At 40.5% G+C, this 25491-nt stretch overlaps 1 protein-coding gene across 8 annotated transcripts in view; it reads left to right on the top strand.

Annotated features, from left to right (window-relative positions):
• The window catches only part of ABL2 (ABL proto-oncogene 2, non-receptor tyrosine kinase), a 49093-nt gene that overhangs the window by 7941 nt on the left and 15661 nt on the right, over positions 1 to 25491 (top strand). For 3 of the 8 annotated variants that reach the window (XM_082054457.1, XM_082054450.1, XM_082054454.1), the window contains one exon: positions 24925 to 25095. In XM_082054457.1, the coding sequence (XP_081910583.1) occupies positions 24925 to 25095 (171 nt within the window). Of the gene's footprint in view, positions 1 to 14663; positions 15168 to 15732; positions 16127 to 21087; positions 21290 to 24924; positions 25096 to 25491 lie in introns of those variants that run through there. The other 5 variants (XM_082054452.1, XM_082054451.1, XM_082054453.1 and 2 more) reach the window with 5 other exon arrangements.

The following is a 25491-nucleotide window of genomic DNA, read 5'->3' as shown; positions in this document are numbered from 1 at the left end:
GCATAGTTCATGAAGTGTTCTTGTTTGTCATATTCCATGTTCAATTAGACCCACAGTTTTTGGAAAAGTTGGCTGTACAGTAGACACACCAAAACATAAAGGAATTGCAAAGGGAAGAAGCACTTCCTCATCATGAATCTATGTGCATTCCAACAGATGGCCTGGCCTAGAAGCTTGTTTAAATACTGTCATATCCAAGTAGATTAGTATTACCTCCTACATTTACCCTAAACATCAGAGGTCTAAAACGTGTTTACAGAGCACAGATCTATTATGTAGACAAAAAATGAAAAGGTTTGTACATTCTAATTTTGTAGTCCCTTGATTGTGAAAATAACCCTTCAAACTCAATCTGGAGTGTAAATTAATATAACAAGCCCTTCCTTAGCTTACAGGGTCGGCTCAGTTTCTCAAGATTATTTCAAAGCCTTTACTGCTCAGGGTTCGTTTCGCTAACCAGCAGTGTCACACAATTAACTAGACTGTTCAGTTTTACTGCTGCTATTCAGAAACCTGTGGGAGGCTGTGCAACTGATGAGAATATCAATTTTGTGTTGCTGCTTAGAAAAGCCAACACCAGAAGAAGTAGCTACACTAGTATCTCTGAAAATTTACTTAATAATAGAAGAGGACTGGAAAAATATTTAGATTAGCCTTGAAGGGATTTAAAAAGAAATTATTTAAGTGTTATTTCCTTTAAAGCAATGTAGTATGTCAGAACTTGCTAATTAATGAAACTATGGTGACTGTTCCACAATAAAAAAAAAAATCTGTTTACGCAAACTTTTTTGAAATTAATCAAGCTATGTCATCCAAGAAAAGAGATCTGAATAACCTTGAAGATCTTTTGAAACAGTGGCGTAGCTCCTCTTAAGTCACTGGGTGCAGCAGAACTCAAGCTTATACTGGCCTGAACTGGGTTCCGTAAGTATAGAGTTACTGCTTGTGTTTAATGCAGTTTTTTCTGAAAGCACAGGTTTTAATTGTACAGCTTTCTTTATGTCCACCTTTCACTTGAGTACAACTGAAAGACAAACAGCATCCTTTGTCTGAGAGCTCATTTGTGGTTCCTTGTCTCCTGTAAATTAATTTTATATGTCTTTTCATCTATAAGCTGGGGAAAAAAAAGCAATCTAACAGTTGGCAGCTCTCAGGCTCAGATTTAAGATAAAGGTAAAATAGCAAGTTCTTCTAAGTTGAGCTTTAAATTGCTGAATGTCCTACATGTGCTCTTTAGAATATTGTTGATATTTATTAAGAGTCTCGGTAAAATTAATTTTCAAATGGCACCTTAATCAAAGCATAAAGGCTGTGGTATAGGCAAGACCATAAACAGATGCTCTGAAAGTTGTTTCTTTGATCATTTTGTGGTGATATCACTCATTTCTGATTTGTTTTCAAACTTGCTTTTTTACTGACTGGATTAACATCGAGCAAGCCACGATGAGCTTTGTCATTTGTGGAAGTAATATAAATACTGAGAACCAGCTCTCTGAAGGCCCTGGAGAATTCTTGCTCTTTCTCCCAACAAGGAAAATGTTTTTTTTCTTGCAGGGGTGCATTAGATGGTTTAGGATTGATGTGCAAAATCAGTAAGTGCTCAAATGATAACTTGAGTAGCCTGCCATAGCTGTCCTGTGAAACAGGAGTCCAGCAGATCTAATTCTTGCTTTTGTCATAAAAGCACTAAATCTGTCTGGTCAGAAAATGTTTTATTTTCTGTTTTTAGGTCACCATAATTAAATACATTTAGCTTTTTTAAGGGCTAAAATGTTTAAAGAGGGCACTGTCCTCTTAAATCAAAGTAATTCAATTGTGTGATAATTCCTCCACTTCAGCACCTAGTTAGAAGTACAGTGTGCTTTGAGAAGTTGAAATAAGCCACATGCTTAACTCTGTTAAAGCTGAACTTGTCTGTTGTCTTCTACAGAAGTTCTAATTCTTTCTTATTTTGATGTGAATAAGTCTATATAGCTTCTATCTATTTTTTGTCAAATGGTTAAGCTAAGTTTGCTGAGGACACTTGCTATGTTCCTTTCCATCAACACAGAAGCTTGCACCATGATGGTAAAGATGCAATGACTTTTTCTGTGTGCCTTGTTAATGTTTCTGCTAAATTTTCTTGTTTTTTCTTGTTTTGTGGGTTGGTAGCAAAGCATGTAACTGCTTCTGGGTGCAGCCTGGCTCCAGAATAACACTCAGCTGGCCCCTCAGTACCTGCTCAGCCACAGGTGGGTGGGTTTAGCCCTGGTGTTGCACTCACTCATGCTGTGGGCTATGGAACTGGCATCCCTTAAGGCAGCAGAATTACAGGCTGTTTAGACTCAGCTGAGCTGTGCTGTTTTCTTGCTATAGGCTGGGGGAATGGTAACCATCCCCAGGTGCTGATCGTTAGTGTGTTTTCTGTTGTACATCAGCTGTCTCAGAACTACACTGCAGCTGATTCATGGGAGGCATTGCCAGTAAGCATTTTGTTCCTGAGCAAGCACAGCCCTTGACTACGAGGAACCTCCTAGACAACTTTCTGCTTTCTTTACCCTTTTCCTCTGCACACAAAGCTCACCTTGTTACGTTTGAGCAGGGAAGTGGGATTAGAAACACAGCATTGTCAGCAGAAGGCAGGTGAGTATGAAAGAACACAGCCCCATGCTGGGCAGTGCTACCATGTTATCTGGATAGCACACAGGAGGATGCTGGAATTTTAAAGAAAGAATATAAAAGGATCAATTACAGGTTGCTTATGGAGATCATGATTTTTCAGCCTACCACGAGAGGGTGCTGCGATGCTTTGACTTAATTTATCCATGGAAAATTGGAGGGTTTGTTGTTTTGTTTTTGTGTGTGTGTGTGTTTTTGTTGTTTTTTTTCAACATTACTATGTTGCAGTGAATAGTGTTTTAAGTAATTGTGGGTTTATGAAAGCAGGCAAGATCCATGTATCAAAAGGCAGATGCATCTGTGTCAAAATTTAAGGGAGTACATGTTGCTTTTGCTTTTAAGAGATCAACTGCTCCCCTTTTAGTTGTTTTGTTTCTATTGGGCTTTATCCTAGATAAATTCATCTGCCGGTAAGAGAGGTTTTGCGACTTGTTTATGTGAAAGGATGCAGGCAACTTCTTGGGCATGAAAAGACATTAAATCTGATACTTCTGCTGGGAAATCTGAGCTCTCAAATTAAGAGTCACTTCCTAATGCTTCTGTGCATGTCTCATTTGTAAAATGGCAGTAATGCTTGCTTGTTTTATGGAGATGTTTAGACTGAACTTTGCATAAACAGACACAGAAAAGCTGTCTGCAGGCTAAATGTTGTCTCATCTGTTAAAGAAATGAGTTTGTTGTGGTTCTAGCCTGTATTTCAAAACAATTGTGGCATAATAGGTCTGATAGAAGGTTAGTCTTTGTGTTAATTGTTTGACTTGCCTTGAAATGGGAAGCTCAAAGCACTGTGCTGTGCTGAATGTTATCTATCAAACTTCCCTAAAGAGGCTGAAGCTACAGTGAATTAGCAAGAGATAGAGAACTTAGAATATTGTTTTGGTTGTTTAGCAGTAGAGCAATACAAACAAAAGAGTGAATTGCAGTAAGCATTCCTGCAGTGGGGTTGTTGGCTGGGAGACAGACTCTTTGCAGAGGTCCTAAACCTGGTGTTTAGGCATGTAATTACAAAAAATAAGATCACCTGGCACTACTGTGGTGTTCCTCATTGGCTGCTTAGCTGTGGCGTAGTTACCCTAAATTAGGATGCATTTATGGGTTGTTTGCTAAGTGTCACTTATAATTCCCATTAATACTGGTCAGTGAAAGGCCACATTGAGAGAAACACATTGTTCAGTCCTAAAACAGACTATTAGAAAGGATATAGGAAAATCTGTTTAAAATACAACCAAGACAGACTTCCCAGCTTGCATATTATCATGTTAAAGCAGAGGCATGACTTTAGGTATGCTGTAACTGTCCTTTTCCCCTGCACTTTACTAAGTTGTTATGATTTGAGATCTTACATGCATTTCAGGTCTTGGCGTCTGGCTTTGTTACATCCACCCATCCATTATTTCCTCCTACCAAAAGCTTAAAACACTCTTCATCACACAGTTACCCCTGTGCTCCACCCCCTGAGCCTACAGGGAGGTGGGCTTGTAATTTTTGAAACCATAAAAGCTATTATAGAAACAACATCTTGATTTGTTAATGGAGAAGTGGGCTTTAGTCTATAGTATAAACTGCTCTGGTGCAGCAGCGCTTCATATCACCAAACTGAAGGTTACCCTTCCAGGGAATGCTCTTGTGTTTTTGGAAATTAGGTAATGACCCTGTGTTCTGAGCAGTGTTATGGTGAATACCCTGTGAAGTGTGGCTGTCTGAAGCTTAAAGTGAAACAGAATTTAATGTCCAGGAATTGGTGTTGGTGATAAATGAGGAAGAACCACCATTTCCTTTCCTGTGAGCATTTAGTGTTCTTAGTCAGCTGCCTGTATCTTTATTTTTCAGCCATATGCAATCTGAAAATGAGACAGGTAAAATCATAGCAAGCTTAGTCTGGTCCTTCTGTTATTATTTTCCTTTGGTGTATAACATTCAACCCTATACTGTGGGGATTTTCTATTGTATGCTGCTGTTCTACTTTTCCTTGCTTTAAGTCTACTTTCTGCCCCTGCGGTTCCTTTGTGTTGTTCAATATACAGAACCTTCTGTTTCTTCTGTACTTTTTGTCGTTCCTGTTTTTGCATAACTTAATGTACCTATTTTTTTTTCCTTATTGCTTTCTTGAGTAGGCCCTGTAGAAAACAATAATTTTGCAAATATTATAGACCCAGGCAGGATCTCTCAGCAAAGCATATTTTAATAACAATTTTGCAAGACTGGGTGGGTGTTCTACCTAAAGGTAGGCACACCGAATAGGGCAAAAAGCCCCTGCTTCTATCCCCCAAAATCCTGGCCGCAATTTCCCTCCCCTGTTCCCTATTGGTTGGGTACCTCAGGGTTTACAGACTATCCTGACGCATACAATACCCTTCCCCTTATGGATTCCTGGTACTTTGGCTACACTTCCCCCTAAATTAACTTGTAAATACAGGTATCGGTATGTGTACAGGTGTCAGTACATATTCTGGGAAGAGACTGTATATTCCATTAAGAATTCATAGTCCAATGTCTCTCAGTCCTTCCCCCCTAAATCAGTTTGTAAATACAGGTATCGGTATATATACAGGTGTCAGTACACATTCCGGGAAAAGACTGTGTTCTACATTACGAATTCCTAGTCCGATGTCTCTCGGTCCTTCCCCCTTGCTGGGGTCAGACGACAGGTCCTCAGTTATGTAAAAACAACTGTTCTTTGTCAAATGTTCCTTACAGCCCTCTTCCTTCTTGCCCTGTTGGCACAGTATCTTCCTATCTGACTGTGCTCTTGGTGAAATAGTTTGTTCCCCAGTTCCTTGCCTTTGCTGACAGACAAAGGATGCCAGCTCTAAAACCAGGAATGCAGACATGCATGAAGTTACCATGTTTAATTATTAAAAAACTGAGATCTTGACATGAGTAAAAATCCCTGCAGTTAAGAAAACTGTCTTCTAATAGCTAATCCTATTTAGTTAGCCATTTTTTTTTCCACTGGTAGGGTGGTAAGTTTAGAAAAGGAAGACTCTTATCATACAGATAAGTGAGAGGCATGAGTACACAAGATGGTTCATGCAACATGTCTCTAGCAGAACTAACGGCACATCTGTGCTTTCTCTTCCAATTTTGACTGTAGAGGCTTTCTGTTGTGCTTTGCCCTATGTCAGATTTTCTTCCTTTTTTTGATGCTTGAACTTAAAGCTGTTTTAATCCTACTTCATTAGTGTGAGGAAGCATAGGAGTTTTTGTTCAGAGAGCATCAGTAGTTGAGACAGTAGCTGTTTTCAAAGTGTTTTATGTCTTTGTATTGAAATGGGTACTCAGGGAGATGCTGTAAGGATTTTGTAACAAAAGCTCCAAGTATTGCACTTTAGGAAGGATGGCTGATTAACACCAGTTTGAGTCCTGCTCTGCCACAGCTTCCAGTCTGATATTTAACAAATGACTCTTGCTTTGCTTTAGACCTTCTTCTGCATAGTACAAATTTTACCCTACTCTGTAGGATTGTCAAGAGAATAAAATATCAAAACTGTGAGGCACTCTGTATATCAAGTGCTACAAAAATATCCCCTGTAGTATCAAGTCACAATATTAGCATGCCCTGACTGAGAATGTTCTGTAGGCTGTGAATTTAACACGTGTGAGAATAAGCATTTACTGGTAGTGAAGGGTACAGCATGGTTAGCACTACTGAGGGTAGTCACCCACAAAACTGGTAACTTTACTAACAAAGTGTTTCAGCAAAAATTGTGGATCTTATTGTTTAGTTGTAGACATCTGAGTAGGCTAGATGGTTAACTTCTTAGAGGGTTTGGAAATAAATCTTACTAGAATTCATATCCTCATTGGAAGAATTTTAATGCATCTTGTCACAAGTCTGGAGAACAATTCGACTTCCAGAAAGCAGTTTTCTAGATTTAGAAAAACTTCACTGTTGGGGATGAGATGCTTATGCTGCTGTTTCCTGACTGCCTGTTGTGTAAAAGAACAGACATATCACTGGATAACATGTTCGTGCTCAGCTTTTTATGTTAGCACTCATGCAATTTTAAATCTGAAAAAAATTACGACAGTGCATCTCTGGCCTGGTCTGTGAGGAGGAATGCCGAGTCCTTTCAGCAGTGTGCCTCCAAAGACAGCTGTGTGGTTACCGCTCGGGTCTGCACTCTCCCCAGTGATCCCCACCCCGCATCTCCAGGCACAAATGGGAGATGAATCTCAACAGCTGCAGAAGGCTCGGTTTGGGGATCTTAATTAGAGTAAGGAGTTATTTGAAGTGTTTCTTTTCATAAGTGTCTAATGATGGTTGTAAGGGCTATGTATCTCCATTCAAGTTGTCAAGATAATGCTAAACTCTTTATAGAGGTTGAGTGTGGCTGGTCTAAGCCTGGACAGGGTTCCACATCCCTCTAAACATGAATAACGCTCATATAGACCATAGTGTTTCTCTGTGCTCTACCAATGTGCTTTCAGTTCTTCCTCTTTTCCCCTGCCCAGGTTACCCCTTTTTTTTTTCCCTCGTCCCAATTTTTCAAGTTGTAATTTTTCCTTGAGAGCAGGCTACCACCGTTATGTGATATACTGCTTCCATAACACGGGCAAAGTGCCCAATAAAACTGGTTTGAGACCTCCACACCCAGACCTGAGTATTTTTCCTCCCCAGTTCAAACTGTGTAGCCTCATCTAAGTGTTCCTGCTCCGGCAGGGGATTGGACTAGATGATCTTTTGAGGTCCCTTCCAGTGTCTAAAAATTATTAAAAAAAAACCCAAAACAACAAAAAACCCCTGCATTTTGTGTATTTGTCTTAGATTACAGCAGCCACCTTCATGTTTCAAGAACAAAGCCAAGACTGTCCATTTCCCTGTAATTATATTGTACCTGTCATTACATAGGAAGCCCTGCCCTTTCTTCAGAAGTATGGTCATTAGATTCCATATATTTTAATTGGGTGAGTAATTTAGGTTCACTCCTGCTTCTAGAGCATGCACCTATTGTGTCTAATGTAATTTCCCCTTAATGGGGCCAACAGTAGCAGTACCCATAGTATGAAGTCTGTTACAAGTAAGCTGTCTACAACATTAACAACACATAATTTTCAAAATATTTACCAGAGATTTTCAAAGTAAGAAGACTTACATTAATTTTGGCTAAGATGGAGAGGATTGTAAGTTTATCTAGAAAATACCTAACCCTGAATAGGGTACCCTGTACCCTGTATAGGGTACAGACAGCTTCAATCTTGGTCATCTGAATTGCAATATAAGACTGAATTGGTGAAAACTTGGCAAAAGAGAAGTTTGTCCCCACCACCACCACCTTTGAAATTCAGAAGTGAGTTAACTCAGATGCTTAAAGAGCCAAAGGCAGTATTTCTTCATAAGAGATCACTTCCCCAAGTTTCTAAGAACAGGATCGCCTCTTATCTGCTTTAAGGGTGGGATTTTTCAACATGTATTTTACTTCAGTGCTCGTTGAGTTCTTGGCCTTAGTGGAATGAATGAAAACTTGATTATAACCCAGTGCCCATGAACAGCAGCTCCTTGTTGCTGTCATTGAGTTGGTGACACTGACAGCTAAAGTAAAGGCTGGCTGTCCTTCACACTGAAGTAGATGTGAACTTGAAGTTGGATGACCACATGGATTGTCTGACGAATATTTCTGCCAAAGGAGTCACAGCTCTATGAATAAATCTGTTAATCTAGTTTCTCTAGTAATTAGGAATGAAGCTATTACACTGATAATATTCTGGCACACTTTAACTAGACGCAATTCTTGATACAGAAGTTTTACTAAACAGTCATATTTGACGTTACTAATAAGAGAACATGCCAACCTAGATTAATCAGTCCTTTTGTGGGCTGATTTTGCTTGGTCTGTTTGATCATGACGATTTGATGTTTGCCATTACTCAGCTTTTCCAGCTTCAGAACCTGAGGTGTGACCCTGCATGTTTAATTTACTATTCTTTTTAGAGAAAAAAAAAAAAATCATACTTTATGCAGGTCTCTGCTAGACATTCTCTAGGCTTATCTTTTGTATTTCAGTCATTGGTTTGTGTGCTGCTTGTCTCCATGTGTGCCTCACTTGATCTTTGTGGGTGCTTCAGGGGATTTCCTGTTCTGGGGGCACAGGCAATCTACTATTCATGATGAAAGCATGACCTTAAGGGGTGTTTGCCCCAGAATCTCTGCTGATGCTTTATGAAGCAGCTTCAGCATCCTTCCTGAAGGAGCTTAGATGTGCTGGGTACTTCCAGGTTTCTAAATTTCAGCTCTTCTCTCAGTTTGTCAGGGACTGACCACGCAGGCTTTATAAAAAATTAACACTGTTATGCTTGTATGGTTTATTTTAGATTGTAAGATACTTAGTTCTCAAAGCAATAATATGTCCATATAAACATCTTTCCTTGCCTCACTTCCCTCACTGATTTTGACAGTTTTGGCATCCGCTCAGTTCTATAACCTGTCCAGGAAGTTGTTACTTCTGAGGAACACAGATATATTGGCTTTAAGTGCTTAAAGTAGCTTGAAAGCAATGCAAGGACTGTTTCTGGCAATGATGTAGATGAACAGGAAACAAGTCATTAATTCTAAAGATCCTTCAAATAACTTTCAAATATTAATTAGCTTCTGATTCTATAAAGTCTTTCTAAGCTGAAAGACTCATTTGAAGAGGGCAGCTTCCAGTCCAAAGTTAATCAGACCTGCTTTGGGATGCTCTGTTGCTTGGTAAATAGCAATTCTTTAGCTGAGGTGTGTCTTATATTATAGTTTACATCAAGGGTACTTTTTCAAAGAAATTCAAGTCAAGTAACATGTCACAATAGCATGGAATTCCAATAGAGAAGTGCCCCAAAAGGCAGAGTTTTAGTACCATCTCAAGAAGCTGGCAGCTCCCTCAGTTCAGGAAAGACATTGAAGTGCTGGAGCGAGTCCAGAGAAGAGCAACAAGACTAGTGAAGGGACTTGAGCATAAGACCTATGGGGAGAGGCTGAGGGAGCTGGGGTTGTTTAGTCTAGAGAAGAGGAGGCTTAGAGGTGACCTCATCACTCTCTATAACTACCTGAAGGGAAGTTATAGCCAGGTGGGGATTGGTCTCTTCTCCCAGGCAGTCAGCAATAGGACAAGGGGGCATGGGCTTCAACTCTGCCAGGGGAAATTTAGGCTGGATATTAGAAAGAAATTCTTTACAGAGAGAGTGGTCAGGCATTGGAATGGCTGCCCAGGGAGGTGGTGGACTCGCCGTCCCTGGAGGTTTTTAAACTGAGATTGGACATGGCACTTAGTGCCATGATCTAATAAACGGACTAGAGTTGGACCAAGGGTTGGACTCTATGATCTCTGAGGTCTTTTCCAACCCAGTCGATTCTGTGATTCTGTGTGATTCTGTGATTTACTGTCTTGTGCTAGTGCTAAATAAAAAGTCTCTGTAAGGATGAAAAAAGAGAAGCCCTTGGCTGGAAGCTGTATCTACGTGGGATGGGAAATGTTCTGCTTTCTAACTATTGCACAGATAAGAGCTACAGTTATTCCAAAAACACTTGAATACAGGATTTCTATAGGTAACTGCTGTAAAAGTAGAAATGAAACTGAAAAATCTTCTCCCTAGCTACTAAAACCCAGAGCTGCTTTAGTTTCCAGTACCTGGACAAAAGGCCAAAGTCAGAATTCTGTCTCTAAGTCAGAACTGAATACAAGTTCACCATGCTTCTGGTTACTCAAATATCTGATTTGGAGGAGGTTTGTACTGAAGAGCCTTAAGAGGGAGAATGATTTTGAGAGGAGCATTTGCAGGATTGCCTGTTGTCTTGGAATTTCCAACTTCAAGACAGCACCTGGTGTGCTGGTACAGCCCAGTAGTGAGCCCTGGTCCCAAAGGAAGCACTTAGTGTGGGGCTGGTTTGTGAAGGGATACAATACAGTCTGTGTAATCCAAGCAGTCAGCTGTCCTGACAACCTATATAGGCCAGCAACAACTGGGAATGTTTTGCTGTGGAGTGGAAGGAAGAAGGAGTGAGGTAGAACTGTCAAATTAGAAAAAAAAAAATCTTAAATTAACAAGATAAAGGGACCTTTCTTGGCCTTTCAGACCAGAAGATTTGGAGACGCTGTAAGTAAGTTCCCTGCTGGATGGTACAGTTAGACTTCAGTCTCAATCTCAGTTCAAAATTTACGTTTCATAAAACCACACTCCTAAATTGAGGAGCAGTTTTATGTACCTCCCTCAAAGCGAGCAGTATGGCACAACTGGTCAAAAATCTTGTCATGAAACTGAGTGCAGCTGATGTTCTTTAGTCAGAGGTCTTATTTTGGAGTTTGGTTAAGTCATCTTGCACTTCATTAATTTTCCCATCCTTTAATTGATGGTGATAGTAGAGTGCAGACACCATTCCTTCTGTGGGCTGCAAGTACTCCTCTGAGCTGTATGAATGGCTTGATTTCTCTGATTTGTATGCCCTAAAGTCACATTTTTGTCTTGTTCGCGCATATCACAGTATCAGCAATAACTTGTATCAACTTGAATGGCAGTTTCTGTGCATTTCTACTTGTTGCTGCCACTGCTGCAGGTGTAAAAACTCTTACCAGTACCACAAGAGGCAAGGTAATATTGATCCATCCTCTCAGTTTATGATGTGCTATACTCCTTAGCTCTCCAGAAAAGCATATTACTACCCACAGTAACATCCACAAAAACTGAGGTTGTAAATGGATGCAATTTAGGAACTAACCAGTACTTTACAGAGCGAGAGGAAACAAACTGCTGAGTGAGCCGCAATGTTAGACCTCCCACTGGGTATTTCCAGCCCTTTCTCTCTTCCTTCTTTTTTCTGAATATATATATAGTAAGCAGAGTAAACGAAGCACTGGGGGAAGTGGCACCCAAAGGCAGAAGCAATAATAAAGGCTGGAGTAGCCTTCAGTTAAAAGCAGCTGATAATATTCCAACCAATCCTCTGAGCATCCCTGTCGTACCACCACAAGTTCTGGCAGCAGGAGAGATGTCTCATACAGCTATGCCAGTATTAAGTGGGAGGAAGGCTCTTTAAATAACTACCAGTGGGTCTCTTTACTTGACTGTGTCAACATTGAGTTGTTGTTTCACCCTCTGAACAGGAAAAATTAGTCAGGTACTTATGTGGCTAGCAGGTGACAAAATGAAATAATTTTTTGCTTTTTCTAGTTGCTGGATCTGTTTTAGAAGGGAGTGAATACTGTCCTTGTTATTTTGTGTTTCTGTGCAAAAATCTATAAGCAACATGATGAAAATCAGAACAGAAGAAGAATGGTTCAATAGAACAATAGAAGAATTTGGTTAAAATTGGGGGAGTAGAACTCAATTGAACTTCGTCACTGAAGCAGTCCAAACGAATACTTGGCTATATTTGTTTTTAGAGCAGCTGCATTTTGGTGGGGGGCTAAGGCAGCATTAGTCCCTTCCCCTCCCACTGTTAATAGTAACATGCTTTTAAGTTACTTTGCATAAAGTCCAGTCTTGAAAAGCCTGCCTTGCTCTTACAATATAGTTTCCATTGTCTGTCTCCTCTTACTCTGGGTGAATAGAAGGCTTTGTGGTATCAATTCAATAAAATAAGATTTCATTTACTTAGGATTTCCTCAAACCCCTTTACAATCCTAGATGAATCCATACAGCTGTTTTCCTCTTCGATATTTCCCCAGCACAAGGAGGAAATCTTTGCAGTGTTGTAGAAAAACAAACTGCTAGTGTTCAGATTAACATTGTGAATTAGCAACAGATCTTGGCTCTTGTGGGGATTTGTCTTTTGACAAATTGAGATAAATCTGCAATACACCTTCTTTAACCAGTCTTCTAGTTCAATAGTTTCCTTACAAAGTTATTTTATTTTTTTAAAGTGCTCCTCACCATAGGATAGCAGTATCTGATGATATAGCCAGATCATACACTGTACCAAACACTGATTATAGTATATAACTTGCTGGAAGGCATAATGTTTTTGTTCAGTGAAAAGGTGCTAGAAATGAAAAAGCAATCAAACAGGAATGAAGAAAATGTCTTGTACTCAACTTTCTAACTTTTCTTCAACTTGCCTGTTTTTTGCTTGAAAGCTGCTAATAGACTATGAGAGATGATGTGAAGAGGAAGAAAGTGAATAGCAAGGTAAAGTTGCTGATAATATCAATTTGTTAAAGACAGGAGATACAGAAGTAGACTGAAGAACTGCAGGAGGATCTTGCAAGTTGAAGAAGTGATACAAAATTCAGTGGAAGTATATGGAAGAAAATGGTTCTAGCTTTTCATATGAGGTATTTAGCTCCGAGCCAACTACTACAACAGTAGAAACAAATCTTTGAGCTGTGATAAGACAGTATCATTACCATATTTAGAATTATAGTCCAAAAAGCAGAGCAATAGGAATAGAAAAATAGAATTCTGCTACTGTACAAAGCTATGATTTCAATATGGCATGCAATTCTGATCTGGGTTTCTAGAGAGATGTATGGTAGAGCTAGAAAAATGTCAAAGGAGGACTGTTTAAAGGTGACCAAAGGCAATAACAACATCAGAGTGCCCAAGACAAATGCTTCAGCTTGGAGGAGCGATGGTGGAGGCAGAATAAGGTAAAGGCCTGTGAAGATCACAAGTGGTGGGGAAAGCACCAACAGGTAGCGATCATTTGCCATTGGCCACTATACAGACTGAAGAACTTCAAAAGAAATAAGAGCAGTTGAGTTGTTGATAACTTATCACATAAAAAATATCCTCCCAGAATGTTTAGTTTGCATTACTTCAAACAGCAACTGGGTAAAAAAATACAAGCAGCATGTTGTTGGGAAATTTAATTACAACAATGCCAGGTTTGGCTCAGAAAGACCTTGAGATACAACCTCTTGGAGGTTTGAGAAGTATTCTGGAATAATACTATTACCCTTTGCCCAGGCAGCTTCTGTTGGCAATGGTAGCAGCAGGACACTGGGCTGTGACCCAGAATGGCGGTTGTTACATGACTGAAGAATCCCAGCTGTCAGCTACTGACTTGCTATTGACATAAAGCGTTCTGCTAAACCTGAGGCGGGGGACTTGTTTTCCTTATCACGCTTCCTTTAGATGCTCTGTAGTTTTGATGTTAACCATCAAGAAGTACTTGTATTTCCTAAAAAGAAAAAATAATCTCAGTGCCTAACTTTACAGTAGTGTTGCCGCTACAGAGGCAGATACGTATAAAATATGTTTGTATTTTAGCTGCATAAAATTCCTTCAAGTTGAATATATCAACTAGCCTCGTTCCTCTTCAGTTATTTTTAAAACATTGGTTTTCTTTTATTATGTCAAAACCCCCAGATCTCTACTGAATAATATCAGTCAGAAACCCACTTAATTGAATTAGCATTTTCAATCCACATCCACTCAACTCATAATAATCTTTGTCTATTAATTTACAGTTATCCTTCTTTGTAATAAAACTGACTTTATTACTACACCAGCAACTCAAACAATTGGTTTTTTTGTAGGTTTGATGACTTTTAGAATAGATTATTGAACTTGCGCAGTCTCACTATCATTTTTTTTTCTTCAAAGCTCTATTAGTTCTGCGTTAACCTAGAAAGGCTTTTCTAAAAAAAAAAGTTATTTCTATGAGTACATTATTGTCTTAATACTGAACTCACACGCACGAGGGCTAAACACCACTGTTGGTGGACTTGAGACAGCAAATGTAGCGACACAGCCTGAAACTGCGAAGCTGTCGGGGTTGAGCTTGGAATTCTCTTCCTGCCGAGCCCAGGGTTTGTGTTACTTGGTTATTTGGCAGCTGTTGGACGTGGGGCTGGTGAATGGAGCCCCTTGTCTGCTCCGCAGAGCCAGTGACAAGTGACAAGTCTGGGTTTTGCCACCGGGAAGCGGCGCAGCAGCCAGGAGCTAAGTTTAGTGTGTTGGACGTGTTTCTCTGACCTCATACGTGCATGTTCATGCTGCCTCCCCCTACAAGTGAATCAGCCCATAGGGCTGAGGAGCAGCAAGACAACTAAAAGTCCCTCAGCTGAATGTTGGACTCTGGGGATCTCCTGACAAGGACCCTCATTAAGAGCTTTCCCTGGTTCTGTTGTTAACAAGACAGCATGTGATTTTTGGGCAAGTATTCATGCTAAAGCTCGGCTTTTCTTGGAGAAAAGAAAACGCTGGTTTATTTTCTAAGACAAATAGATTTCAAAGGAGGCAAGATCACAAGAGTATTTTAGTCTAATGAAGTAAATATTTTATAAAAGGAAAGCCCTTTTTGTTCACGAGAAGAAAATGGCTGTGGACAATGGCTGGAACAGCATATTGCTTGCTGACAAATGAGGGTGACAGTGTTGTGATTTATTTTTAGCTAGAGAATTTTTTTTTTTTTAAACAGAAGTACTCTAGCTTTGGCAGTTGCTGCATATTCAGTGTGGGTGGATGGAACTGAGAAGTCGCATCTGTGCTAGCAAGCGTTTTGGGATTCCATTAAAAAATTAAACTCATGTACTGGAAACTGAAGCTGTATCAGCTCACCTGGGGAGCTCTGCCCTCTGAATATCCTCCGAAAGGTAAGCAATGCTGCCCGTCCAAGGCACTTGTAAAAATAATTACTTGGGCCTCAAGTTGTGACATCAGCTGAAATTTGGGCTGTTAGATGTTTTCTTTCACTCCTGTGGGATTACCGGTCAGTGAGTTAGGTTGTACCCTCTCCTTCCAAGTTTTCCCTCTAACTAGGAAGGCTAAAAATAAATTTCAAAGAGCCAGCTGAGAAACAGATTAATGTGGTCATTGTTCCAGGTGCTGAGTCTAAGGAGAGGGCCTAATACTGTAGAACTTCTGATAACATCTAATTATGTCACTGGGAAAACAGCTTGGATGTTTATGTCATGTTAACTGGAAGGTCTGATCACTTAGTGCTTTACATCTGCAAAATAAACCTCCCACCAGTTAGACTTTGAGTATAGGTATTTGTGGCTTGCTTAGGGCTTGGTTGAGCCACGATTTTGCAAGTAGTCTTTTTGCAGAAGCACTCTTACTTAATGTTTGTCTTAACACTGTGAGTGTTTGATTTGCTTAGAATTAGATGATATCTTGACTTTAATCTTGCCAGTATAAATCATAGAATGTCCTGAATGAAAGGGACCCACAAGGATCACCCCTCAGGAATTCTGTTGAAGTGTAATCCACATTAAGCAACTTCTGTCCCAAAGTACCAATGAAACCGAAGTGCTAAATGACTTGCTGTAAGCTGTCATAATGTTTGGCCATCCCACCTTTCCTGGAGAAGGACTGGGTGACCTAATCCTCCTTACCTTCATCCTGGAGAGTTTTACTGGAACTTAGCACCCCAGAGGAAGAATGCCAGACAGACTTTTGATCTGCATGTACGCAGTTTCCCAGTTATCTTTGAAATCATAGCACTGCTTTCCCTACAACTGTTATTGTGGGAGTAGTTACTGTCCAGTGTAGGCAGGATTCAGAGGAACAAAGACTGGAACTTCATCACCTCAGTACTCAATGGAAATGGGTATGTAATAGAGCATTTTAAATCGGTGGGTGTCTTTGTTTCTAGCTACCAGCAATTGCAAAGCTGTCTAGATTTATAGCAGCTGAATAAATCCTTAGTAAATAAGGTAGCAAACATTTTGATACAGTATTCAGGATTTTGAGAAGAGGTTACATTTGTAGCTTTTTTTTTGTATATCACTTTACATTGAAATGTCTCACATCAGGAGAGTCTTTTTCTTATTATCTGTTGTGCCATTGTGTTTTGGTTCCTCACCCAGAGGCACATTCAAAGAAGTTAGATTGGTACTTTGAGTGGATTCTGGTGCTTCCTACCATTGCCAGTACTGTGACAGGAAACATCCATTGTGCCTTTTAATAATTGTTAGGTCCAGCTCTCCTGTGCTCATGAGTTCCTCACCCTAAACTGTTCTTTAAATGCATGTAAAAACCTGCGTCACTTTGCTATCTGCCTTTATCCCAGGGTGACCATCCTGCCAGAGTTCTGTGAGGACAGAAAAGCTTGGAGGTAATGAGAGCCACTCTATTGGGTTAGCAGCATTTGTACGGAAGATGATCAATACTTATCTACTTTGAAATTCTCTCTTAAAATAGAAATGCTACCAAAGGCTGCAGTAGAAGGTTTGGTCACTTACAGCCTATACAGTTGCTGATTTATGAACAGATTTATGCATCTTGCATTGAATGGAAGATTTTCAAATGAATACTTTGGACCTTAAGCTTTATTTATTTCATTCTGGGTTCTGTACTAAAAATATACTACTTTACCAGGAGAAAGCAGAGAAAAAGTAGGGAAGTGCTGCATTAGGCTGATATTGGGAGAAATGGTACACACCTATGTACCACTGACATCTGAGGAAAGGGGCTAAGGGACAGCTTGGAATGTTTGGTAGTGTTAATAACAAAGGAAGAGGGTGACTGGAACCAGTGAACAGAATAAAGGTAATTCCTTCTATCAACGTCAGTTTTAGTTTTAACACAGCTAACCTCTTGTCATGTTCAAGTAGACAATGTCATGAATTCATACACTGCTGTAACTAGTTGAGATCAGTCTGTCTCTCTCCTTCTACCAATTAAAATTCATTGACAGCAGAAACCCAAACCCTGTTTACCTTGAATTTTTATAATCAAGCTAGCCAAAAAGCATGTCTTCTAGGTGAAGAGCTACCACTTTAACCATGAATAAATGCAGCTGTTTGTCATGTTGCAAAATAAATGTGCGTTTAAGAGGTGAACTGTAGGAGAACTTATTAGGTTTCTCCATGTGCTTCTCTCTCTAATACCAAAGATCTCTGAAATAGAAAAGGTTAATAAAAGTGATATTTTCATAATTAAGGCAATACAGTGCTACTGACTTGGCTTGAAACATTTCTTTTTATATGATGTGAGCTGTTCATGATGCAATTCTGTCACTGACTCTGAAGTCTCCTCCCATTCTGTCTCTCCCAGCCTGGGACCATAAATAGAAGCCTCTTCCTTGCCCATCCCAAGTTCTTGGCTTGGAGCTGTATTTCTTGGGTTTAATTAGTGGGTTGTTTACAGTACTTAAACCTTGCACCGCTCTGTGGGAGGCCCAAGGACTAACTATGGATCTGTGCTCAGGTCAAGCAAACCATGTTATTAGGAGTCTGATCACTTCTGGGAGAGGAACACCTAGGAATGGCATTTACTTAGGTTGTCTGCATTTTACCAAAGCCATATGCAAGCTGTCTGACCCTTTTAAACTGGTGTTTATCACGGCCACATGTAAGTCAGCAGAAATTCTAGGTGGTCGGTTTAGGTAAGGGCTTAAATCTGTTAAAGGGTAAAGAAAGTTCATAGGTCTGCTTCTGTGCTACCACATTATTAGACAGCAGGAACTTGGCCTGCTCAGCACTGGTTTGCCTTGAGTATTTTTGGTTAGTAGGAAGTGCTGAGACTTGGCTTCAGAAACAGAGCTACTGTAGAATTTGATACTGTTCCAATCGTGTCAGCAAAATAGGAAACCCACTTGCTGCTGTGTTATCAACTTTGTTTCCTTGTATTCACTAAGGCAGAAATCCTCCCACTAACAAGCTGGGTAAAGATCTTGAAGTCTAGTGATGTAAAGTGATGTATGTTTTGAAGATGGTAGAAAATAGCAGTTATACTGGCAGTCATTAGTTACTTGATGGTTTATTTTCTGTGCTCTAAAGTGACCAGTGCCTATTCTTTGGTAGTCTTAAAAGCAAATAAAATGATTCTGTGTGCAAAATAGCATCACGGATATTTGTATCAGTAGTTTGAAAACTCAAAGTGAAAAGAAAGTGAAAGATGTGGCATATGGGGGGATCTTGGTGTCCTTGTATTAAAGCACCCCTTTCTGAAAAAGGCGCATTTGAGAAGCCAGAAGATAGAACACAATGTGTGTACATATATACACCCTCATATGTGTGTACACCCTATGGTTTTTGATTTAAAATGCTAACATACCAGATTGAGACTCTATGCAACAACCAGTGTTTACCCTATAACCCTTTGTCTCCCTTCCATTGACAAACCAGTCACTTTGGCCTGCTGTCAGCACAACCGAATCCTTTTCAGAGCTGTATTTCCATTTACACATTATTTTGTTTGATTAAGAAACATGGACAGTTGGTTCATAAGTTCAGAGTATAGAAAATTTTTGGACACTTCCTGAACTCCACATTTCAAAGTAGCATAGTCAGCAAGATTTCCTTACATTCAACTTTTTCCTACTGCTAGAAGAACTAGAGAAATACTTTTAAATGGATGAGTTGCACAGGAAGGGTAACCACTCTCAGGAAATGGCTTTGAAGGGCACCACAGGGAATAACTTAAAGAGCTGGGAAGAGCTGCTTTGCCTGAAACATGGATTCTTCCACCGAGGAAGTTGAAAATACCAGAATTAAGATTTTATATTGTGCACTTACTGTGAAGGGAATAGGAACAGGATGTAGATGTGGTGGATGCAGATATCAAGGTGATGGCCTACAGTGTAAAACAACTATCTAGGAAAATCGCTTGTGAAAGAAATAAGGCTCATCTAGAAGGTAGAAAGATGCCTGATTTTATTCAGCCTGGGAGCATTTGACAGGACCTTACGACCAGTGCCACGCTGTACAGGGACACCCCATATCCCTCCCTCTGAGAAGCGCCTTCAGAAGGGTGGTGGCTGGAAGGGTGCAGGGACAGAACTGCCCTGTTTTAGTAAACTTGCAGGTAAAATGTTACTTGCCCATAATGCCAGTGCTGGCCATGACTTGTTTCCCACCAGGAGCTCATTAACAGACCAGCCAGTCATTAAGCTTTGGCTAATGATATTCTTCTGGCAGACACTAAAATTGATGGGTTCAACAGATATATTTACATTATTAACCCAACCTAACTTTCTGCTACCTCTTCTTTGTTCCACATACCTGTTACTTACCTGTTGTATCTTAACTAACAAGTAAATTTGTTATTTCAGCTAAGGTTGTTAACTATCACAGCTAAGACTGATTTAGTCACAAATCCATATGTAGCTTGTTATTTCCTGGAACCGTTTCAGATGCACCTGAAAAGTGTGTTTGTCACAAAGCTCATCCACCTGTTTCTGAGGCTATGCTGCTTTTCCCTACAAATTCTGCTTATTCTTTGTGCATTAACAGATAAACTAAAGTTAATACAAATGCCAGTGTAATTAAGAGTGCTTGGAGCCAATAAGAGGGGAAAAATAAATTGCAAGAGGCAGAAACAAAGGGTAAAAGAGGTAAAGCCTAGGAGCTCATAAATAAAGGAGTCTCAACCTGTAACTGCTGGGTAGCACACTGCAGGATTTACTAAGCTTGGGTTTGGAGGAGGAGGAACAGAGTTGCCCACCTGTCAGAACTTTAGCAAGACAACAGTATGTGAGTATCCTACAGCATTTTCTTTGTCTGGTTATTTTTTCCACAATACATTAGGTCATGGTGGTGGGAGAAACAACTCATGTCACAGGCCATAAAGGGAAAAACACCACCTTGTCAGCACAGCATATCCACAGTCTTATATAGTGTTTGTCTACATCCATAGCCTTACAAAACACAAACATTTGGAACAAGCCAAGTTACTTGTTTCTTACCTTTAGCCTGATGCGAGTCCTCATCACGTGGTGCAGCTGCCTTTCTCACAGCACAGTGGGGTTCATGGATTATAGAACGCTGCTTTTTTTTTTGCCTTGGTGGCTGCAGCAGTTCCTCTCCCCCTGCAAAAGGCCAAAGCACTGACTTCCCTTTCCCTGCTCCCTTTTATACCCCTCTGTAGGCCCACCACCCTACCAGGTATGAGATTGGTTTGTTCTTTAACCCTTCCTTGTCCATGTGTTAGGAGGAACCTGTCCTGCTACAAGCCATACAGCATTTGCTAGGAAACTAGGGCTTTTAGAGAATTCATCCAGCAAATCATATGTTTTTTTGAGAGGTAATTTGGTGGTCTCCTTTTGGAGAGCTGTCCTGAATCTTACTAAATCAGCAAATACACAGCTCAGAGTGGGTGTACTGTACTGCTCTTGCTCTCTGTTTCTTTCTGAAATGTTCAAGAGTGTTTACTTGCTCAGTGCTTGTACACCTCTTAGACGTGTATTTTCATTCACTCGCATCGTTTCCTGTTGATTCATGTAAGTAGTGCTCTAGCAATGGCATGTGGAGTGGAAAAATGAATCAATCTGGGCGGTCCCCTTAATGGGTGATCTGTTTTGTAATTCGTACAGAGGAATTTCTCCAAGGAAACTGTTTGCTTTCTTCCCAAACACTTTGTTGCCTAACTCTTAGCGGCACAAAACCCTGTCTTTATAGCTCATCTCAAAACTGTTTCAACTTGCAGTCCCCACATCCTCTGTTTGTCCTGCGTTCCCTGGGAAGCTCCACCCTCACTTCCAGCTAATAACCAAGTTAACCCGCAGCTTCGTTTTCCCAGTTACTCCTTTGCCCTCTCGGCAGCGCTCGCTTTTTCTTTGGCCTCCAGCCTTGCGAGTGGTGATCGTCTCCGTGTGGTGGTGTTTGCAGTTTGCCCAGGACGTCTCAGGTCGAGCAGCCTCTTCTGCTTGTTGCGAAGCGCAGCATGATTGTGGGGACCGTCCTCTTCCAGTCGAGCAGCTACGGCAAAGAGGGCAAGCTGCTCTGCTGCCTTGGCGAGGAAGCCTCTGAGCCTGGTGTGAGTTTCACAGGTATGATGCTCAGGGTTGTAATGCTGTGCTGTTCCTTTCCCGTATCTCTCTAAGTGCTTCGAGGAGGATGTGGGTCCTCCCAAGTCTCTCTTTATCTTGTAGGATGAGATCAGCCATGGGCAGGACTGAGATTACCTGATTTTATGCAGGTTTTAGGACTGTTGAAATGCTTCATTTTTATGAACAGTATTTCAGAAGTAGACACCACTTCAGCACTTGATGTGACTCTAAAATTTAAGATTGAGTATATACTGCCTCCTGCTCTTGGACCAAAGAGATTGGTAATTTGGCAGCACAGGGTGGGGGACAAAACACCCATTACATGTGGACTGAATAGGAAAAGAATTCATATCCGGAGAGAGGCCAATTGTATTGTGGGAATAAAGGAAAGGAAGGAGATGGGTGAAGCATGACCATGAACTACTTGTACACTAAATGATGATGTAGGTTTTCCACTGTATAGGAAATGAAAGTGGTACTATATGATTTGTAGTTAGCCTTTAAAAGGAGCTGGTATAAAACAGAACTTCCCAGCTCATGTCCTTACTGTTGGTGTGAATAGAACTTGCAGACTGTTCAGTTGGATTAGTATCATTTGCAATCCGCTTTGGTTATCTTCTTTTCCTTAATGAGGTCTATGTGATTATCATGTTTCTCTGACCTTCCATATCCTTACATATTGGATGGTATAGATCCCACACCGTATTGAGTCGCATAGGTTATTAGGTAATAATAACCTGCAGTAGGTACTCTGGTGTCCTGGTAAACTCTCCTTTAGTAGATATTGGATAACCTTTACAGTTACTTACGCATCCAAGTCACTCTAAAAATGAAAGTGAAGGAAGTTAGTGAGACATGAACTCTTAAAAGCGTTTGATTCTTAGGTGATGCGATTTTTAGGTAAGCACTGTAGCTAAGTGATTGAAGCTCCTCATCAAACATTAATTTCTGCTGGCTTTTTTTTTTTGTACATAAAATAGGTGTTAAGAACATGTGCCAGCCTCCCAGGCATTCCCGAGGAAGCCATGGTAGCCTGACATCTGTTTGAATCCTGGCTGGCAACCCAGCACAGCCACCACAAGCGGTTTCATGTGGGCAGAGCTGCTCAGCACTAAGCAGCAGGTGACATCTCTGCTGGTTTTGCCTTGGCTGAAGTGGGCAGGCTTAGCTGGTCCTGGGCTTTGCTGCAGCAGCTCTGAAGCTGAGCTGAGATTTGGCTGGTTCAGGCTTTACCTGTGAGTGCACAGTTAAATGCTGAGCTCTGTGCTGACTGGTAGGCAGGGGTTGGGGGCTCAGTTCATGAGCGTTTCTGGCTTGAGAAAGAAACTGAAAGTAGACTTTGATTTAAATCACATATTTTTGTTTAAAGTCTTTCACATTTTGGCAGATGTATAACTGGAAGTAAGAAGTTATTGAAACACCTTTAAGGTATTTGGGAGGTGAAAGGTGGGATATTTTTTGGAAACACTGCCTACTTTTGCATTTGCTCCTTAGCAGAGATGCATGAGTCAGATTTCTTGTATAGCACATCTGCTGAGTGACTTTGCTTAAGGCACTGAAACACTCTAACACAATTCACTGTAGGAATATAAAGAATGCATTATTTAATTAAATATGTATTTCTACTCCATAAAGAGAGCTGGATTTAGGAACGGGTGTTCTTTCCTGGCACTTCACAACTGGACATGCATATGCACGTACCAAACCCTAAAAAAATAACAGCGGGACATTGCTATAATATAGTAATGCAGGTAGTTGGGATTTCCTCTCTTTCCCAGGATAGCACGCGGCCTGATGGGTTAGTATATTGTAAAACTAGTTGTGTTTGATGGTTAGGAGCAAGAAGCGTATGTGAATATTGTATCCACAGACAATGCCATCAAAGAAGTGACATTTTGGAACCTTAATGTCTCTAGTCACTTCTGTCCTTGCTAAGAGAACTAGGGTGCTACTTCAGCGAGGCTTGGGAGGTAGGTTATTAATTAGTTATGAGGTGAGCAGGTTATACGAGCAATATAACTCTGAATGATCATGAGAAATGCAGTGAAAAGCCACTTAGTTATGTGTTTAAAAACAAAGCAGAAAAAAGCTCAACCATTTACTTTGTCACGTACCTACAATACAGTAGAAAGATTGCATATAGCTGCCGGGAACCCCCGTGTCCTCATTTTCCAGGCCTGAGCTCTGTCCTGTGACACAGATTTGGCATCTGTTTGCCTGTTACTTGGCACAGGCCTCTTCCTGTTTTGTGTCTCACTGACTTCTCAGTTTTCCTGCCCTGTATTGCATTGGAGCTCTTTGTTCTCTTTTAAAGTGCTTTATAGATGGGCTCTTGCTTATGAATGTAAATCTCACAGGAGTGCAGGAACGGGGGGGACATTATATACACACAGTCTCATGCTGTGGTCTGCTTAAAAATATCCTCAGCCTGACTTCTCAGCCCCTCAGAAATGCGCCAAGGCAATGATTGTAAAGTGAAGAAAGCATCCAGTTCTTTAAAGAGGACTTTTTTATGTTTAGTGCATTTACTTAAATATTTTTACAGTGAATTTCCATAAGTAAGTTCAACAAGAGAATTTGGAAATACATATTGAGACAGGAACTTGTGTCAGTTGTACCATCAGAGAAAAATATTTATATCTTTACCCCTTCATATTTTTTGCCCCCTTGAGCAGCCCACATGTATGAAACTGCATCACTTGCTCTTTCTTTTGTCTTAATATTGAAATTTATTCTGCTACATGTTCCTGGAAAACCTCTCTACAGGTTAGAAAGCCAATGATAGTCTTGGCGTGGACCAATGAAGTGTTCAGACAGTTTTGCTTTTTACTACATTTTTTCCCAAAACCCTGTGTATTTAGATTATTTTTTGTGGTCACAGAGACTGTGGAGACTTTTGTCTATAAAAGAGGTCTGATTCTTTCCCTCCACTCCCTTGTACTATCAAATTTGCATCAGTTGTCCAGTTTGCATCAGTTGGCTGTTTTAAACAGCCAAACAGAACTGCCTGGCTATTCAGAAACACAGGTACTAAATACCTGGCACCATCCGTGCTACTTTCTGTCCCTGTCAGTTTTCCACCTCTTCTTTACACAGCCTTGAAATGTATCACAAATCACCATAATTGCTGCTAATACTGAATCAGTTGCTGTCCCAACCTATAGATCACGTGTACCATAATTTAGTCCGTCTTACCTGTATTTGCAATGTTGGTTTCAGATGCAAGCTGTATGCTTCAGCTGCAGAAATGAAGAAGACATAAAACACAGTATTTCAGTGTTAAATGTTTCCTTCACTACTTCACGTCATTTAAAAAAGTGCTTTTTATTTTCTTATCCATTTTTTATCTGTGAATGCTTAAATACTTTCAAATAGTAATATATATCATGTAATAAATATTAAATAGAAATTTTATATACATAGTTTGCTACTTGGTTTATAGGCAGTTAATCACCTTCTCGAGCCTGTTAGAAGTAACTTGTAGGATCAAGAGTCAGCAAAGTGGGTATTGAAAACCACCGATCTAAGATGTGCCAGTGTGGTGTTCCCTCTCCATAAAGAGCTCTGCTGTGCACTGGGTTTTGGTCTATTCACAACTGTACACAAAGTAATTTCCTCTTCTGTTCTTTCTCCAGAGGCCCTGCACCGCCCCTATGGTTGCGATGTCGAGCCCCAGGCACTGAATGAAGCCATCAGATGGAGCTCCAAGGAGAACCTGCTCGGAGCCACTGAGAGCGACCCCAATCTCTTTGTTGCACTTTACGATTTTGTAGCAAGCGGCGACAACACGCTCAGCATCACCAAAGGTGAGGCTGTGAATGCAGAGCAGCTACTAGGTTGAAAAATTAGCAACAGGGAACAGAATCCTTCCCCAGATAGGAACAGGAATGAGTGCAGTTAGAGAATATTATTCTCTAAACCTATGATTATAAGCAGATGGTCTCTCTCTCACTTGTGTTGGAGAGACACCTGCCGGGCAGTTCTCCTGGTACAGATACGGGTTTGTGTAACAGTTGTTGCTCTTTGCTCCCCAAATCACTGGCTGCAGAGAGGAAAACCTTTGCATTATTGATGATAACAAAATTCAGCACTTTCAGCTGGGACAAAATCCAGAATTATGAAATGCACAGAGATTTTCTGTTTCTGCTCAGTACGTGTATCAAGATACGACCTGCTGTAGAACTGTGTTAAATCACATGCCA

The sequence above is a fragment of the Streptopelia decaocto genome (assembly GCF_964273445.1).
Source record: "Streptopelia decaocto genome assembly, chromosome: 5".
NCBI lineage: Eukaryota > Metazoa > Chordata > Aves > Columbiformes > Columbidae > Streptopelia > Streptopelia decaocto.
Note: the sequence above shows the minus strand (reverse complement) of the source record. Positions and strands in the feature narration are given on the sequence as shown.